This window comes from Hyaena hyaena, unplaced genomic scaffold (assembly GCF_003009895.1).
Source record: "Hyaena hyaena isolate Hyena2069 unplaced genomic scaffold, ASM300989v1 scaffold_871, whole genome shotgun sequence".
Classification (NCBI taxonomy): domain Eukaryota; kingdom Metazoa; phylum Chordata; class Mammalia; order Carnivora; family Hyaenidae; genus Hyaena; species Hyaena hyaena.
The window spans coordinates 292,125-309,842 of NW_024081500.1; the positions used below are offsets into that span (position 1 = coordinate 292,125).

General features: G+C 51.2%; 1 protein-coding gene across 1 annotated transcript in view; it reads right to left on the reverse strand.

Moving 5' to 3' along the window:
* Positions 1-17,718, reverse strand: part of PPP2R1A (protein phosphatase 2 scaffold subunit Aalpha) — a 36,479-nt gene that overhangs the window by 14,419 nt on the left and 4,342 nt on the right. Inside the window, exons 2-6 of the mRNA XM_039220165.1 lie at positions 9,212-9,302; positions 6,501-6,601; positions 2,034-2,266; positions 518-665; positions 257-412 (exon numbers count right to left, since the gene is read on the reverse strand). Coding sequence (XP_039076096.1) covers positions 257-412; positions 518-665; positions 2,034-2,266; positions 6,501-6,601; positions 9,212-9,302 — 729 coding nt within the window. The remainder of the gene's footprint in view (positions 1-256; positions 413-517; positions 666-2,033; positions 2,267-6,500; positions 6,602-9,211; positions 9,303-17,718) is intronic.

Below are 17,718 nucleotides of genomic sequence, written 5' to 3' on the forward strand. Positions count from 1 at the left end.
TCCTGTGGCTCTCCACAGAACCTGAACTTGGCTCCAGAATCCTTCCCAACACAGCACTTCACGTTGCCAATATTACTCAACCCAGGTTGACCATGTGAAGGGAGACCCAGCCGGATAATCAGAGATCTTAACTGCTCAAATACCCGATGACTCCACTGGATTTAACTAAAACCCCAGCTCCTATATGTGGCCCTGCTTCTTCCCCTCTGAGGGTCTCAGTTTCCCCATCTGTGAGACATCAACAGTCTTCACCCACCTCTGTGAACTTGTCAGCCACCATGTACCGGACACGCCAGGACTTGTCCTCGGCAGCCTGGCGCAGGGTGGGCATCACCAGGGCCTCCAGATCCTCCTGGGGCAGGAGCTGGGCAATGTTCACACACGCCTCCACTGCCAGCAGCCGCACCGAGTCCTGGGAAGAGGATCGCAACAGGGAGAGGGCAGCAGAGGCCCGTCAGCTCTGGGATTCCCTTGTAGACACAGGGTCCGGAGAGGGAGGAGGCTGGGGAGCACCCACCTGCTCGTCAGAGGCCAGGTTGGAGAACATGGGGATGATTTCACTCTTGACGTTGTCCAGCTCCAGCACCTTGGCGAACTCCCCCAGCTTGGAGGCTGCGGCCCGCCGCACCATGGGGGTGTCATCTGAGCATAGGTTCCGGAAGTATCTGGGGGTTGGAAATGGGGTTCAGGAGTAGGAATCCCTAGGATCCCACAGCAGCATACAGCGAAAGCAGCAACTGGCTTTGCCTGTATGGCCCTGGGCAAGTAAGGACCCCTCTCTCTTTGGGGCACCTGGGTGGCTCAGTTGGTTAAATGCCTGGCTTCGGCTCAGGTCATGATCTGGCAGTTTGTGGGTTCAGGCCCCGCGTTGGGTTCTGTGCTGACAGCTGGCCTGGAGCCTGTTTCAGATTCTGTGTCTCCCTCTCTCTCTGACCCTCCCCTATTCATGCTGTCTTGTCTATCTCTCTCTCTCTCAGAAATAAATAAAACATAAAAAAATTTTTAAAAAAGTGAGGAGGCCCTCTCCAAATGTTCCAGGCCTATCAAATGGAGCTGATGGCGATACCTCCCACCACAAAGGGTCATCATGAGGTTTAAATGAGATAATATCTGTGAAAGTAGAGCAGCCAGTCTGCACATAGTAAGTTCTAGTGAATGGAAGGTGATTATATCATTATGACCACATAAAGTTGTTGAGCTAAGAAGCTGGTCGGGGGCCCCTCAAAAGTTTACTTTTCAGGAGTGAATGTTCCAATCAGGGATGTGGGGGAAGCACATGCATGCATGCACACCCACACACACTTCTAAGCACTTGTGGGGCGTTGTAAATCAGTATGCTGTCATATGAGACTCAGGGACTGGGCTTGCTCAAGGAAAGAAACACATACTAATGGGAAATTTTAATCCAATTAGAAATATTTTCATTCATGGGGCATCTGGATGGCTCAGTTGGTTAAGCGTCCGACTTCAGCTCAGATCATGATCACATGGTTCGTGGGTTTGAGCCCCGCGTCAGGTTCTGTACCGACAGCTCAGAGCCTGAAGTCTGCTTCGGTTCTGTGTCTCCCTCTCTCTCTGATCCTCTCCTGCTCAAGCTGTGTACCTCTCTCAAAAATAAAACATTAAAAAAATATATATATTTTCATTCACTGTTCTGGGAGAAGAGTCTTACGTACAAGGAATTCTCTGGGGTATCAAGACTAAGGGAGTAGGGCGGAGGAGGTGGCCAAACTGAGCCAGCATGTATGTGAGGGCTCTGGACCCGGGGCAGGCAAAGATGGCATCACACAGCATGGGTGGAGTGCTTTTATGAGCCAGATTCCATTCTAAGCACTTTGTACACGGTAATTCTTGTAAATCCTCACACACCCAATGGGAGGAAGGAGCTCTCGTTTCTCCATTTCCTTAATGAGCACAGGGCTGTGTCTGGACCAGGCCTGGGGACACCAAGGGTGTCCTGCTCTCAGGGGTGGAGGGGAAGCGGGGGCTGAGCTGACAGAAGGGGTCCATGCTGAGGGGAGGCTGGGACTCACTGTCGAAGTTCTGCCTTGACAGCGCTGGACACACGGGGGTAGCAGACAGAGAAGAGGCCACAAGCTGAGGTGCGGGAGGTGAACCAGTCGCCGCCCGCCAGCCGCTTCACCAGCGGCACAAAGTGGGCCTCGAGGTCAGAGGGCGAGTGTTCGTGTGAGATGGCCCGCAAGGACTCCACTGCCTTGTCCCGCACCACCGTCTCCTCCACCGTGGCCAGCGACTCCAGGGGCGGCTGTGGCACAGAGCACAAGGTCACCGCAGGGTCCCTCCCCACCGCCCCAGACTCATGCCCCACCCCATGTGGCTAGGTCATCTCCAAGAAACCTTCCATGACTGGGGCACCTGGGTGGTTCAGTCCGTTTAGCGTCTGACTTTGGCTCAGGTCACTACCTCGCAGTTTGTGGGTTTGAGCCCCTCATCAGGCTCTGTGCTGACAGCTCAGAGCTGTCTCTCTCTCTCTCAATAATAAATAAATGTTTAAAAAAAAAAAAAAAAGATGTAGAAACCTTCCATGACCTCTCCATCCAGGCCTTCACCCAGCAGACCTTCCTGAAAAGGCTCTTGAGGCGCTTTGGCGAAGGCCACGAACCTCACATTTATACCCCTAACTTTCTGAACAGATGGCTGTACTTGTTATTAGCTCCTCAAAGTGCATGAATAATCACAGATGTGGACTGGAACATCTACGTGCTGCATTTCCTAAGCAGGGCCACTGTGTAGCACAACTTAGGGTGGGGGGAGGGGACAATGATGGCCCTAACTCACTGAATCCTATGAAGCAGGTCCCATGACTGTCTTCATTTTACAGAAGAGGAAAGTGAGGCAGACATGTTAAATGACTTGCCCATGCTAGTGCTAGCCACAAGTCAGGACCCAAACCAGGCCACCAGGCTCCTGACCTTGCAAAGACAGAAAGCAGAAGGCACGGCTGTGGTTTCTGACAGGTGAGTGCCCCACGAGTTCCCTCATTGGGGAACCGGGGTCTCAGGATCGTGAGGCCTGGAAGGGTCGCGGTTCTTTAGGGACATCTGACTGGCTCATTGCTATGTCCCCAGAGGCCCACAGAAGTCCTCAGATAGGGCAGAAACTCGGCAATTACTGACCAGATGAAGGGAGACTTAAGTGACTCTAGTCTGTGCAAATAAAGGTGAGGAGAGTCTGCAGTTTGGAGTCCAGCGTGGCCAGACATGTGTAGAAGGAAGGAAGAAATCATAAAAAGAAATGTCTCCGGGGCCCAGGCAGGCAACAGAATGAAACAAGGAGCAAAGGTGATGGGTAGTGGCAGGGAAGCGCGAGAGCACACGCAGCCTGGGGACAGCGGTGGCTTCCCTGCTCCATCGACTGGCTCCACAGGAAAACACAGCTAGTAAAACCAAGCCTACTGTTCTCCAAAAGCAGCTGGAAGGGCCAGGCGTTTATATGTTAAACATCTCATTTAACACATGCTACACTATGGGTGAGTCTTGAAGACCTTCTGCCGAGCGAAACAGGGCAGTCAGAAAGGACCAGGATTCCTTTACATGCAGACCCTCGAGTCACCAGATCCAGAGAGACAGAAAGTAGGAAGGTGGGTCTCAGGGACAGGGGGAGAAGGGACATGGGGAGGTGCTAGTTAATGGGGACAATTTAGGTTTCGGAAGAGGACGGATGGTGGTGATGGCTACACCACAAGGTGAGTATACTTCATGCCACAAAACTGTACACTTAAAAATGTCTAAATTTGTAAATTTCATGTATATTCTACCACAAAAACAAAGATTTAAAAATCTCATTTACAAAGTTATGCAATGATTCAGAAGAAAAATGTAATGCTGCACTAGCCCAAGGGTGCCGGTATGTGGCCTGTCATAAAGCCATGCTATCACAGGGTTTCTGGTTTTAGACCGGCTCACGGAGTGAGGCTGGAGGTGGGGTCACTGGGCTGCTGCAGGGGCTGGGCTCCTCTTATCCGGCTTTTCCTGCTCCCCCAGCTGGCACCTGGGAGGTCCTCAATCGGTATTTGCTGGGTGACTCTGAGTAGAACCTACCTGTTCCACTCAGAGAAAAACCTGTCACTAAGGCCAAGTGGTTCTTATGTCAGGGAAGGGTCTCTGCCCCAGTGGGTTGCCCAAGTGGTTGTCACAGTGAGGTCAGGACCACCCACAACAGGATCACCCAGGAGGCCTTGCCCAGCCCAGACCATAAGAATATCAGACCCTTGGGGTATCAGACCCAGGAAGGTGCAGGGTTAGGAAACTCAAGCGATGCTTTCCCATGATGAGCTGTACCGTGGGGCCTCTCTACGAAGCAGAGGTGGAGTTCTCAAATCCAGAGAACATGCAGGGGAGGGGAGAGGTGTGAATCTCCTAAAATCACTGTACTTTTATTAGAGGGTCTAGACTTTTCATCAGATTTTCAAAGAGATCCATGAATCCAAAAGGGCTAAGAGTTGATGATACAGAGTCAATCCTCGTGCTGTAGCTAGATGGGTCCCGATGAAACTAATTCCATTTCACCTCTGCAGAGAACAAGGGCTGGGATTGGCTCGGACACACTTCTGGGGTGGGAGTCCCCAGGGCCCATAGTAGGTACTCATGTTTATGGAATGAACAAATTGCACAACAGCCATTTTCCATTGCTCTTTAATTGTCAAAATCCAGACTCACTGCCACCTCCTCTGGGAGGACTTCCTGTACAGCTCCCCCATCCCATCTAAACAGGTTAGGTGCCTCCTTTGGCTCCAAGCTCCCCCAGCTTCCCTCTGGTGCAGCTCCAATCAGCCTGTGGAGCAACTGAGAGACGTTGGAGGGTAGGAGAGAGGAGTGGCAGTGGTGAAGAGGCAGGGACCTAGGTTCAAATCCTGACTGTGTCTTCCCAGCTCAGGCAATCTACCTAACCAGACCTGGCACCTCTCAGTGTCCTCATCTGCGAACCGGGGCTAGCACTGGCGTGCATCTCCTAGGATCTCTAGGGGACACGACGAGTGACTGTGCAGAAGGCACCTGCAGGCACCGAGCAGCACTCGGGGGTTCTGAGCGCTCCCCAGCCCAGGGCCCTGAGGACAGGTCTACCACACATGTGAACACCAGGAACATCAGTCCCAGAGGACAGGTGACTCTCCCCCAAAAGAAGTACAGAATTACCCTGACCCCCAGGATTCTAGCCCTATCCCCACGTGAGAGTCCCACGGCATCTGAAGGCCCTGGGCCCCTTGCTGAAGCTATGGGGGGTGTGCTTTCTGCTCCGGAGTCCTTGGACATGCTGCTGAAGGCTAGACATTCTCTCCTCAGAAAAACAGCCAGGGTTTGCAGAAAGTTCCATGGAATTCAATGGACTCCTTTTAGGCTGGTCCCCAGACCTCCTCATGCTCCTCGTGTTAAGCAACCCTAATCTATGTAAAATGTATGAAAGTATCTCATTTCATACACAATTTACTGTGTGTGTGTACACATAAATTATACATGGACACACAGAAGAAAGCTAACAGACGAGAGTTTAAGGAACTTTATCAAATTTTTTCAGTCGTACCGCTGCTCTGAAGAAAAACTACTGCAACTGCTCAAACCCCAAACCCCCCAGTTTTAAGAAGTGCCATTATTGCATACACCACTAAAAGGAAAGAAAGGCTAATGAAAAACTTAAGACATCGTTAAGCGCAGATGCCCAATTGTGAAACTGTGTCTTTACAAACCATGACAAACAGAACTAGTGAGGGTGGAGTGGAGGTGGGGGCAGCAGTGGCCCAGAGCTCTGAGGGGCGGTGGGAACCAAAGGACTGGAAACCCCCCGAGGCTCCTCCCTCCCAGGTCGCAGGACCAGAGTCCTCCCTTCTCTTCTCACAACAGCAGTTACTATCAGTATCTAACCCCCCCGTGTCCCCAGCCATCACCAAGCATGGGGGTGCTCAGGCAGGCGCCTGGAATCCCAGCTCTGCCACTTAGCACCTGTGAGGCCTTGGCCAAGATGCTTAACCTCTCGGCACGCCATGGCTCACCTACAAAAAGGGTACTTTCCCTACCCCAAAGGAAGGACGTGGGTTCAGGACATACCTCATAACGACACTGACACCTGATGGTACTTACATATGCCAAGAGCTTAAATCAATTATAAAGACAAGTTTTAGTGACTCCCATTTGATGGATAAAGAAAGTATAACACAAAGAGGTTAACTCACTCTTACAAGTCACACAGCAAATAAGTGATAGGACTCAGATGGTCTCCAAGCCCCTCTACGTATAGGGCCACGCAGGGCCTGGCACTGGTTAGGCAAGGGCCCAGCTAACAGAAAGGAAAACAAGTGCATTTTGGGTACTTCTGATTTAAATGCCATTACTGACTTACTGCATTCAATAGAATGTGCAAGCCCTGCCTGTTCCTAAAAGGTGACCCGCAGCCTCTCCTGCACCCTTCCCACCCTGCTGCTGCCAGGGCCACGGGTCTGATCCCCAAGGGGAGGGCAAGGGGACCTCCCTGCTTCCCAGACTCACCAGCAGGCAGTGCACATACTCGGGGCCTCCCACCAGAGTGGTGAAGGTGCCCAGCTGTTCCGCCAGGGCCAAGAGGACCTCATCCTCATCGTAGATGGTGTCTGTGGAACAAAGACAGACTCCATTACGGTCCCACCCCAAGTCTGACCCCAGCGCCTCAGTGACCCAAGCTGGGAAGAAACTGGCTTCGTTCTGCTTCCTCAACAGCACTCAGTTTCCCTGCCCACTGTCTGGGCTGGTACGGAGACTGGGGTGCAGGAATGGGTCAGAGGACAGAGCACCAAAGTCCCGCTTCTGGCCTTCACGAGGTGAGGGACACTGGGGAAGCGAGACCACTCTGCCAGCCCATTACTGCACCTGTAAGATGGGGCTAGTCCACCTCTCAGCATGAATCACTGAGGAGCAAACAAGACCAGGCAAGCAGAGCACAGAACCCAATACCTGGGGGCTTCTTGCTTCCGTCCAGCTTGTACCTCAGCACTGCCCTCTCTGCCAAGAACTCATCTTTCCCCTGAGCCTGAGAAATTCTTCTCCATCCTTCGAGACTCAGTTCAGCTACAATTTCTTGGAAAGTTTCCTGACCAGACCCGGCACGTCCCTTATCCACACTCCCCCTAACCCCAAGCCACCTTTATCAGAGCCCTCATCCTAGCGGTCTAGGACTGGCTCCTCTCTGTACCCCAGTTCCTAACAGAGACAAGCACCGCAGGGGCTTAGCCCAGCTTTGCCGGAAGGACAGATGATCGTGTGAAGACAGAGCTGCTGTGTCTTCATGCTCAACCCAAAGACCTTTCTCCTCAACTGCTGACCTCTGTGGCAGAAGCGGTCTCTGGCAAGAGCTGCTCACCTCTGTGACAGAAGACGCTAACGTCCCTGGCATCTATGCTGGCATTTCAACTTCCTCAGATTAAGCCAAGCTTACAGCAACCCAGCCAGACATCTTGAGGCCCCCTTGCGGCTGACATGTCAAGTGACCGTGCTCGGGCCAACGGGGCGTGAGACAAGTGGTCGGTTCCACTCCGGGTCACTTCCTCACCAACCCCCCACTCCCCCCACCTCCCCCACCCCCCCGCTGTTGCCACCATCCTCCTCTTGTACTGGCTTCTCTGCTCTACCACTGGCTGCTGGTGGGGTGGGGGTGTTAATTCACCTCACCTCTGAGCCTGTCTTCTCAGCCCCACACCCCAGCAGAGCTGTTTGAGACCCAAGTGAAGGGGTGCTTTCTGTGAGGAGCTCAGCATGGGGCCTGGCTGGAGTTAGGACTTCTGTAAACACAGGTCAGCATGGCTCCAGGCCCACCAGGCACTTGGTCCTTCCCAGCCTCAGTTTCCCAGGCCCTATCTGTGCACAGGTAACCTCACCCTCTCCATTTTCTCTATCTCCTTGTGCATTTCCACGGCCTCAACTCATGTTTAACTCAGTCTGCAGTACAGACTCCTCAGCCAAGTCATGTTCCTGAAAGATCTGTAGGAACTGCCAACACCTCATATTTCCACCGTCCCCAGCTGCACAGAACTGCTTTCCCAGCCTTCCTGCTCACCTGGCCTCAAAGGCATAGGGCCGCCTCCTCCCACCTCTCTGACACCGACCTGCCAACCCCCCACCTCAGGGTCACTCTGACATCACTACCTCTTGCTGGGTGACTGCAACTGCTTCCTAACTGGTTTTTCTGCTCCTGCCCTGGCTTCCAAACTGCTTAGCCTCCTCCCAGAATCCTGAGTGATCCTTCAAATCATGACACTCCCCTACCTCAATCTCCCAGTGGTTTCTGAGATGTGAATTAAAATCTAGACTCCACGTATCGTGCTCCCATACGATGCGGCCCCTGTCCTTCTCCAGATGCACATCCTCCCTCCAATCCTGTGCCCCTCCCACGACTGCCACACATGAGCACGCGCCGGCCTCTCCCCATGCCTGGAACATTCTTCCCCCGGAGCCCGACAGGGCACCGCAGAAGACCTGCCCCAACCGCCACCAGAGCATCCTTCCCCTTTCTCCCACTTTGTGTCTCTCCCCGGTCTCCATCACTACCTGTCCCCTGACTGGAACAGAAGCTCCGAAGACAGAAACTTCGATCTGTTCTTCACCTCACAGCACATACTGGTGCACGTTAGACATTCATGAAATAAATACGCCTTTAAATGGCCTACTTACAAGTACTTTTTAACTACACTACGTTAGCTTAAATGTACCCAGATCTTTTTTAAACAGAAAATACTCCTCTCCTGAACCTGAAGAAATGTCATGGCCACGAATAAAGGCAGAGATCAAGCCAGTCCTCCGTCTCAGGGAACCTGCATCCACACACTTGCCCCAGTCTGTGGACGTGAACTAAACCAATCCTCCCAGGAGGGACTGCGAGCACTGCTGGGCGTACGCACACAGGGAAGTGGCAGCATTCATTACTGTTACTCACGCCCACACCAACGCTACAGCACACGCATGCTCATCCCCACCTCCCACAGCAAAATTGTAAGGAACAGTTAGGTTAAGTAACTCACCTAATGTCACCAGCTGCTGACTGTTAGCAGTGCGAACCTGGCTCTGTCTGCCTCCAGACCCCTTTCCCCAGCCCTGCCCCCAGCCCACAAGGCCCAGCACAGGGCAGACCCTCACAAACAATGTGTTAACTGCCCGATGAGGCCTCGCTGGCAGAAAACACCCCTGAGAGCCCCCACTCCGCCCGGGGCCCCAGGAGTCCACCTCCTTACCTGTCAGGAAGGGCAGGAGCTCGCTGCGGGTCCTTTCCACCCCAAGGGCCAGAGCGATGGTGGACAGTTTCTTGATGCTGTTGAGGCGAAGCTAATGAGAGAAAAGAACAGCAGGGTCTGAGAATGCTAGCAAGCCCCGACTTACGGGTGTGGGGCAGCCTCTGGAAGCCTCACTAATGTGTGGAAGGATGGGGGACACCGACCAAGTGACTGAGTCAGTACAGTGGTAGCAGCAGCCTCAGAAAAAGCATCCAATGAGTCTTACGGAGCCGATGCCCATTCTGTGGTACTCCCCAAGACCACTCTCTAAAACTGTTCACTGCCTGCCCGCACCCCCGGTCCTCCTCCTCTGCTTTCACCCCTCCTGCACTCAGCACCTGACAGGCTCCAACAGGGGCGGCCACGTTCCAGCACCTTTACGCTGTGCCAGGTCCTAGGCCAGGCGCTCACATGGCAAGCTGGGGGCAGAGCTGTGGTAAGCCCCATTCTATACAGGTGGAAACAGCTTAGGGAGCAAAAGCCCCTGCTACAGGTCACACGGCTCAGATGGTGTGGTGCAGGGACCAAAACCCAGGAGCACCAGGTAGCAGTGATGATCACAGAACAAACAATATTATAACAACACTGCTACATAAACAGTAGCCGTAGTATTAATACCACTAGTGTAACAGGTTGAATAGTGGCCCCCAAAAGCCATGCTCCCATCCTAGCCCCTGGTATTCATGAATGTGAATGAATGTGAAAACAGGGACCCTGAAGATGAGATGTAATGAAGTCAGCCTCTCAAGATCACCTCAAATTCAGGGAGGAGCCCTTGTGAAATAGAAAATATGTTTACTGGTCTCTGCTCCTGGTTCCTGCACACAGTTCCTAAAACCCTTGCAATTTCCTAAGTGATAAAAACACTAAGAGCATCTTCCATTCCAACATTTGGTTTCTGACCCGGATTCCTGACACAGAGCTCCTAAATCCCTTGGAATTTCCTGAGTGACAGGAATATCTTTTGTTCTAATGAAGCGAATCTTGGTGGGCTCCTGGATGGGGGCTGGTCACCAGGAAGACCAAGCTATAGTCACAGCCTGGAACTTTCGGCCCTACCCCCCATTACTAGGGAAGGGGCTGGAAATGCGAGCTAATGATCAATCATGCCTGCATGAAGCTTCCATAAAAATCCTGAAAGTACAGGGTTTGGGGCGCCTCCAGGCTGGTGAACACATCCACATTCCAGGAGGGTGGCGCACCCCAAATGCAGGGGAGCAGAAGCTCCTGTGCTCAGGACCCTTCTAGACCTCACCCTATAGGTAGCTCTTCGTGTGGCCGTTCATCTGAATCCTTTATATATTTTATCAGATAATAAATTCATGTATCTAAGTGTTTCCCTGAGTTCTGTGAGCTGTTCTGGCAAATCATCAAATGCAAGGACAGGGTCATGGGAACCTCCAATTTGCAGCCAAGTCTGACAGAAGCTGTGGGTGACATGGAGACCTATTACTTACAACAGGCATCTGAGGTGGGGAGAGGTCTTGGGGACAGAGCCCTTAACCTGTGGGGTCTGCGCTGATGCCAGTGTCAGAACTGAAACGCACTGTGGGACACCCAGCTAGTGTCGCCGAGAACTGCTTGGCGTGAGGAAAACCTCACAAGTGGTGTCAGAAGTACCGAGTGTGGCCGTGCCGGGGGAGTGAAGGAGACACATGGGAGAGCGAGTTTGCTCTACATGTGTCCCAGTGAGACTGTGTCCCAGTGAGACAGAAAAGGAGACACAGAAACACATGGAGAGAAGATCATATGAAGATGGAGGACGAGACTTGTGGTGAGGGGTCCACAAGCAATGGAGCGTCACGAATTGTCAGCTGCCACCCAAACCTAGGAGTGGGGCATGGACTGAACCTTCTTCAGAGCCTCCAGAAGGAGCCAACGGTACTGATGCCTTACTTCAACCGTCTGGCCTCCAGAACCATGAGGATGATTTCTGTTGCATCAAGCCACCAAGCATGTGGTGACTTGTGGCTCCAGGACTCTAACGCATCTGGCTCACACAGGACAGGCTTCACACGGAGCACCTCCCAGGGAGGTCAGCATCCAACACCCCCTTTCCCTTCCGCGGAGCCCGGCTCAGAGAGACAGGCACATGTGGACATAAGCACTGGGACAAAGGGACCTGGCGCCTTGGGCCAGGAATGGAGACCCCTCCTGGTCCTCCAGCTCCACAAGGGCAGTGGCGGAACGCAGGGAGGTCATGCATGGGAGTAGAAGGAAACACCCTCATGAATGAGTAAGCCATTGCCAGGCACCCAGAGGGCATCCTCTTCCTGGAAGGAGAGGCCGAGCAAGAAGGGATGGGGCTCCCTCGGCTGGTTCTTTTCCCAAAGAGGTCTGCCTGCCAGTGCCTGCGATCCTACATCGGTCCCCTGGTCCAGGGGTTCAAAAGTCTTTTTTTTTTTTTTTAATTTTTATTTATTTCTAGGAGAGAGAGAAAGAGAGAAAGCGTGAGCAGGGGAGGGTCAGAGAGAGAGGGAGACACAGACTCCGAAACAGGCTCCAGGCTCTGAGCTGGCAGTCAGCACAGAGCCCGATGCGGGGCTTGAACCCACGAACCGCGAGATCATGACCTAAGCGAAAGTCGGACGCTTAACTGACTAAGCCACCCAGGCGCCCCTCAAAAGTCTCTTTCAAAAGTCTCTCTGAGATCACGGACACTGGTGGGACTCTGAGGACATGTTGTGGTGCCCCTCCTCCTCCTCTCAGAAAAATGCACTCGCAACTTCTCATACAACACCACTGGGTTTTTGGGTTTAACGTGGTCCAAATGCTCACTCCTCTGGCAGCAATTAACCTCAAGATTAAGTATTATGAGGTCTGCATCTTGTTTTTAGCCAAAAAATAAAACACATATGTAGACAGACCAATAGAAACATAAAATCAAAATATGGTGAACACTAACAGTTAATGAAAATGGGTAGTAAATATAAACCTTTTCTGTAAATTGCCGGCAAGTGAATATTTTGAGCATTTTCGGCCACACAGTCTCCGTCCTAACTACTCAACTGTGCACTGGCACAAAAGCAGACACAGAACCAGACGATATGCCAACGAATGGGCCAGGCTGAGTTCCCATAAGACTGCAATTGCAAAGCAGGCCATGGGCTTAGTGTGGCCTACGAGTTGTAGTTTACTGGCCCTGGTACTAGCCTTTAAATGTTCTGTATGTTTGAAGTTTTCCTTAATAAAATATCAGGGGGAATATTGACTCAGTTGCTGGTTTCTTTCCTCCTTGTTGCCTCCAAGTTGGATCTCTGGGTTCTTTTCTCAGCTGGGCTATGGGGAAACATACAGGGGGGCCAGGCCTACACCAGGTGAGCGGCGGCCCTGAGGAAACGGAGATGCTAGCAGGGAACGATCACTCGCATAATGTCAGCAACAAGAGCTGCTTATGTTTATTGATCACTTAATATGCTTGGTAGCCTTCAAGTACTTGATGTGGAGAATTCACACATCCCAAAAACTGGGCTCTGAGGCAGGTATTGTTACTGGAATCTCTCTTTTAAGGGTATGGATGCTGATGCACAGAGAAGCTGTCATTTGCCAGAAAACAGTGGAGCCCAGACTGGAAGCCAGGAACCCTGACTCTTAATCTCAGCATCACTGTAGTTTAGGAAAGATGCCCAAGGGGTGGGCTCATGAGAATCAGGGCATCTCTGCCATGGGGGAAAGCCCCCTTCCCTCCTGCTGTCCTTGGACTTTCTGGTTTTGGTGTCACTGAGGACATCATATTGCTTTCTTCAGCACAGATGGCACCATGAAAGGCGGCACAGGGTGGTGCTCTGGAGCCACAGGGCCTGGGTTCAAGGCTACGCAGCTTTACGTTATTAACTATGGGATCTTGGGCCACTCTCTGCACCTTTCTGAGCCTCAATTTCCTCACCTGTGAAATGGGGATTACAACATCACCTATCCTCAGAAGGTTACTGTGAGTCCCAAGTGACATATCCTGGGAACACCCTAGGACCAGCAAAGACAATAATGGCAGCTGTGTCGACTTCACCCTGCTGCAGCACCATATTTTGTTCAGGTGTCAAGAAGGGCACACGTGGGTAAGTATCCACTGAGGCCTCTCTTCCTTTATGTTAGAGCGATAGAAAAATAACAGCAAGTATTTCCGTGGTATATACTGTGTGCCAGGCTAGGTGCTTTAATGTCTCAACTCACTGGATCCTCTCACAACCTCAGGAGGTAAACACAGGACCACTCATCACATGGCAGAGAAAACAAAGGCACAGGGATGTTCAGTAACCTCACGCAGCTCACAGGTGGCAGAGCCAGGATTGGAACCCCAGCCACCTGGCTCTTTGCCAGTACCATCAATTTGTATTTCTGTGTTTGTCATTTGGGGTTGGGGGGGGAGGGGGCGGAGCAGGTCTAATAACAACCACAGCTCTGAAACAGAGGAGAGCACAGACAACCCTAGAAGTATGTGCAACAGCTGAAGTGAGATATGAACACTCACGACTTCCACGGGCTTTGCTGACTGTGTGTACTCTGCTATCGTAACACTACAGTTCATAATGGAAGGAAGTTCGACTGGAGTTCTAGGGTACTGAAAATAAAGATGTCACTTTTCCCATCTGAATCAGATGGGAATCGTGTGCTGGAAATCAAGACAGGCCCCAGGTTAAGAGCCCCCGCTCTGGGCTACACTGCCATTCATAAGCCCTGGGTTGCAGCTGTGCACACAACCCCCTCAAAAGACATTTCTGAACTGTGCCTGCATCCAACATGACTAGGGATTAATGCCCAGCCAGTGAAATCCAAGTGGGAATGGCATGTGCAGTTTCTAGAAAGTACCCTTAATAGGATCTGGGGTCACGCTCTTCTTCCCTCCATCCTGAATGGCATGAGGCTCTGATGGCTGAGGCTTTAGCAGCCATTGGGATCCTGAGGTCACCTGGAGATGGGGAAGGCAGGATGGAGGACACACAAGAGAGTACAGTGTGTAAGAGCCGGAGACCCTGACACCACAGAGTGCCACACCAGCTTGGGGTGCCATCAGACAGGAGTCAGAAATAAACGTCAAGCCCCTAAACCTCCTTTTGAATCTTCCTATTATTTACAGCCAAACTGAATCCCAAAGAACTGACCACATGACCTAGTTCTAGACAAAGAGACGTAAGGACAAGTTGGCCAAGGAGAGTCCAAAAAAGATGTTCCTCCTTGGGAAATCAGGGAGAAGGACAAAACAAAACAAACCAAACACAACAACCCTCTCTGTCCTGGGTCAGCCCCTGCTTTCAGTGTGGTCCTGGGAAGACGTAATGACGGCAGATGTTGCAGCAATCTGTGACCACACAAGGCAGGTCAAAAAAACCAGCATACTCTGACCCAATTCTGTGATATCCTTGAGCTGCTGAACTTGTTATACAAGGAGAAAATGAACCCTTACTTGCAGAAACAACTGCTGGGCTCTCTGTGACGTTCCTGATGGAGTAGCTATTGACATCAATGAGAAGTAAGAAAAGAAAAAGAAATAAAAGAAATCCTTCCTGTGATCATGTCACCGCACTAGAAGAGTGCCCTGTGCACTGTCCCCACAGCTGGTCCCTGGGCTGGGGCCACCTGTATCCCCAGCAGCACGCAGCCCAGTACCCAGAAACACGATGTATAAAATCTCCCTTCCTGCCACCACATCCACCTGTAAAAGCACTACTTGGCTTTTTAAGGCCCATGTTCCCAATCGATCCACAAAGCTTCCCTGACATGCACATGCACAGTGCGGCCCCACGGCGCTTCCCTGACCCAAGCGTGTATGGTGTGAGTCACACACAGTCCATCTTCACTTCACAATGAAGGGCGAAACCCAAAAGCCTTACTATGGCCTATGAGGCCCAAACACAATCTCGACCCCCCCCCATCTCCTCGCCCACCCCCCTCCTGACCCCCGGAAATCCTGTCACAATGGTTTCCTTGACAATAAACCAACACAACACACCAACGCCACCCCAACTCTCCCCCAGCTCTTTGCATTTGCTGATGTGCTGTTTCCTCAGCCAGAGACACAGTCCCTCCAGACACCCCAGAACTCTGCTAGATCCTCACATCCTCACACATGACCCCCCAGGGAAAACAGCAGGCCATCATTCTCCATGTATGAACTCTCATCGCTCTTGACACAGACTTCTCTGTTCAGCTTGTCCTTCCCCACCCTGTCTCCTCCACCCTGGGCCCCAAGAACCTGGACAACACCTGGCATGGAGTTAGAGCCCAAGAAATATTTGCTGGGTTAAAATTTTTCTTAATAAAGGAAATACAAATGTTAGTACAAGCAGCGATAACAAGGATCTTGGAGGGATGTGCTCCAAACTAGAGCTGTCTGCAACAGCTGGTGGCTGGCAATGGGGCAGTGGGGTCTGCAATGCAACGTGTGCACTTTAGCAAGGAGCTCAGCCTGGGGAAGTGCTCAGTAAGTGACAGAAGTCTGTCCACCTCCTCTCATGTCCTAGAGTCTATATATCTTGCCTCCTTATTCCATAAAGGATCACGTTCCTAAAGGAACACAATGTGTGTGGGTGTGAAAAACTAAGCATCTACCTGGCAATCATTTAGCACTGCTAAAATGAAAAGGAGCATCACAACCTCTATTTCTGTATCATGTAAATTTGTTTTTGTAACAAAAGAGCTTGTACTCTGGCTTTCCCCATTAGCTAAGGGACCCCAGGCCAGTCTGGGCGCTGGGAGCTTCGGTTTCCTCACTAGAGAGTGGGAATTACAACAGTGCCTACCTCACAGGATTTCTGGGATGATCAAATGAGACAAACCTAGAGACGGAGTCTGGCAGGTAGCAAGCACCTAAGTATTATTGTTATTCTTATCACATCTCTTGTGTATTTGGCATTTCATGGGGGACGTGGGAGAGAAAAATGGTAAGATCTCCCCCCTAAGAAACTGCAGCACTAGAGTGAACACTTCCTGCAGCAGCTGGCCTGGAACAATGATTATTTATGGACATGCTTGTTCCCCTGGTTTGGAAGGTGACTGGTCTCTGGGACAAGGGTCAGGACTGTTACCAACGGTGATTCCTGAACCTAGCACAGGGCTGGGCACACTAAAAAGCATAAATATAAACTATTCCATTTACAGAGTACTTCCTATATGCTAGGCACACAGCCAGGTACTCTATACATGCTCTCTCGTACTATACTAATAGCAACACAAGAGGCAGACGCTAGCCCTGCATTCAGTATACAGACGGACAAGTAAGGTACAGAGAGGGGCACAGAGGTCGCCCTGTGAACTGTGGCAGAACCTGGAACTCACACCCAGTTCTGCACTACCATCCTACACAACTTCTCTTTGTTCAGTTTAAGCTCTCAGAGAGCAACCTCTAAGGTCTGGGGGACTGGTGACTCCCCCATGCATTCCACAAAAAGAAGTCGCAGCTTATAAGGCCGTGTTCCTAAGACATGGACATGAGGCACACCGCTGCAAGGTCTCTGACAGTGGCTGGTGACTGCAAGGTCTACACGGTAAGCTCACTAACCCACACAACCCAGCCTGTTTGTCTTCTATCCTCATTTCAGTTAAACAGACAATCAAGCCCAGAAGCACTGAGTAACTTGTAAAGTGGATTTCGAATCCTGGTCAGCTGAGTGGCTCAGTTGAGTGGTAAGGAGTGCTGCCCCAAAACCCAGTGCCCCTAGCTAATTACCAGGTTGTGGGACACCGACTGAGTATCCTTATTTATTAAATGTAAAGATTCATAGTTAAATTCACAGCTGATTTAAACAGCCGATTGTCAAGGCACTTCTGAAGCAAAAGAGATCTGGTTATGAACTGAGGTTTAGGGGATACTAAGCAATCACTGATGCAGATGATGGTACTGTGGTTATAAAAATATCCACTGTTTTAGAGGTGGTTAACAAAGTATGTGGGAGCAAATGTCTGAAGCCTGGGACTGACTTTTAAAATACTTAAAATCAGGGGCACTTGGGTGGCTCAGTCAGTTAAGCGTCTGACTTCGGCTCAGGTCATGATCTCTCGGTTCGTGGGTTCAAGCCCCACCTCGGGCTCTGTCCTGACAGCTTGAAGCCTGGAGCGGGCTTTGGATTCTGTCTCTCCCTCTTTCTCTGCCTCTCCCCAACTTGTGCTCTGTGTCTCTCTCTCAAAAATAAATATTAATAAGAAAAAGCTTAAAATACTTAAAACAAATAACTTCCTACCCCTACCAAAACCTGAGGGAGGGTGAGGAACAGGGAAAAAATGTTGCTATTTGATATTTAACCACTAAAGAAAACTTCTAAAGCAGATCAGATGACTTTTGTGAAGATTCAAGTAACACACACGCAGTACTCAGCATGCTACTGGGCACACGTCAGGAGTTCTAGACCTCAGCACTACTGAATCGAGCTGGATGTCTTTGAGGCGGGAGATGATCTGTGCCTCACGGGATGCTCGGCAGCATCCCTGGCCTCCCTGCACCAGATGCAAGACGCACTTCTCCCACTGGTCGTGAC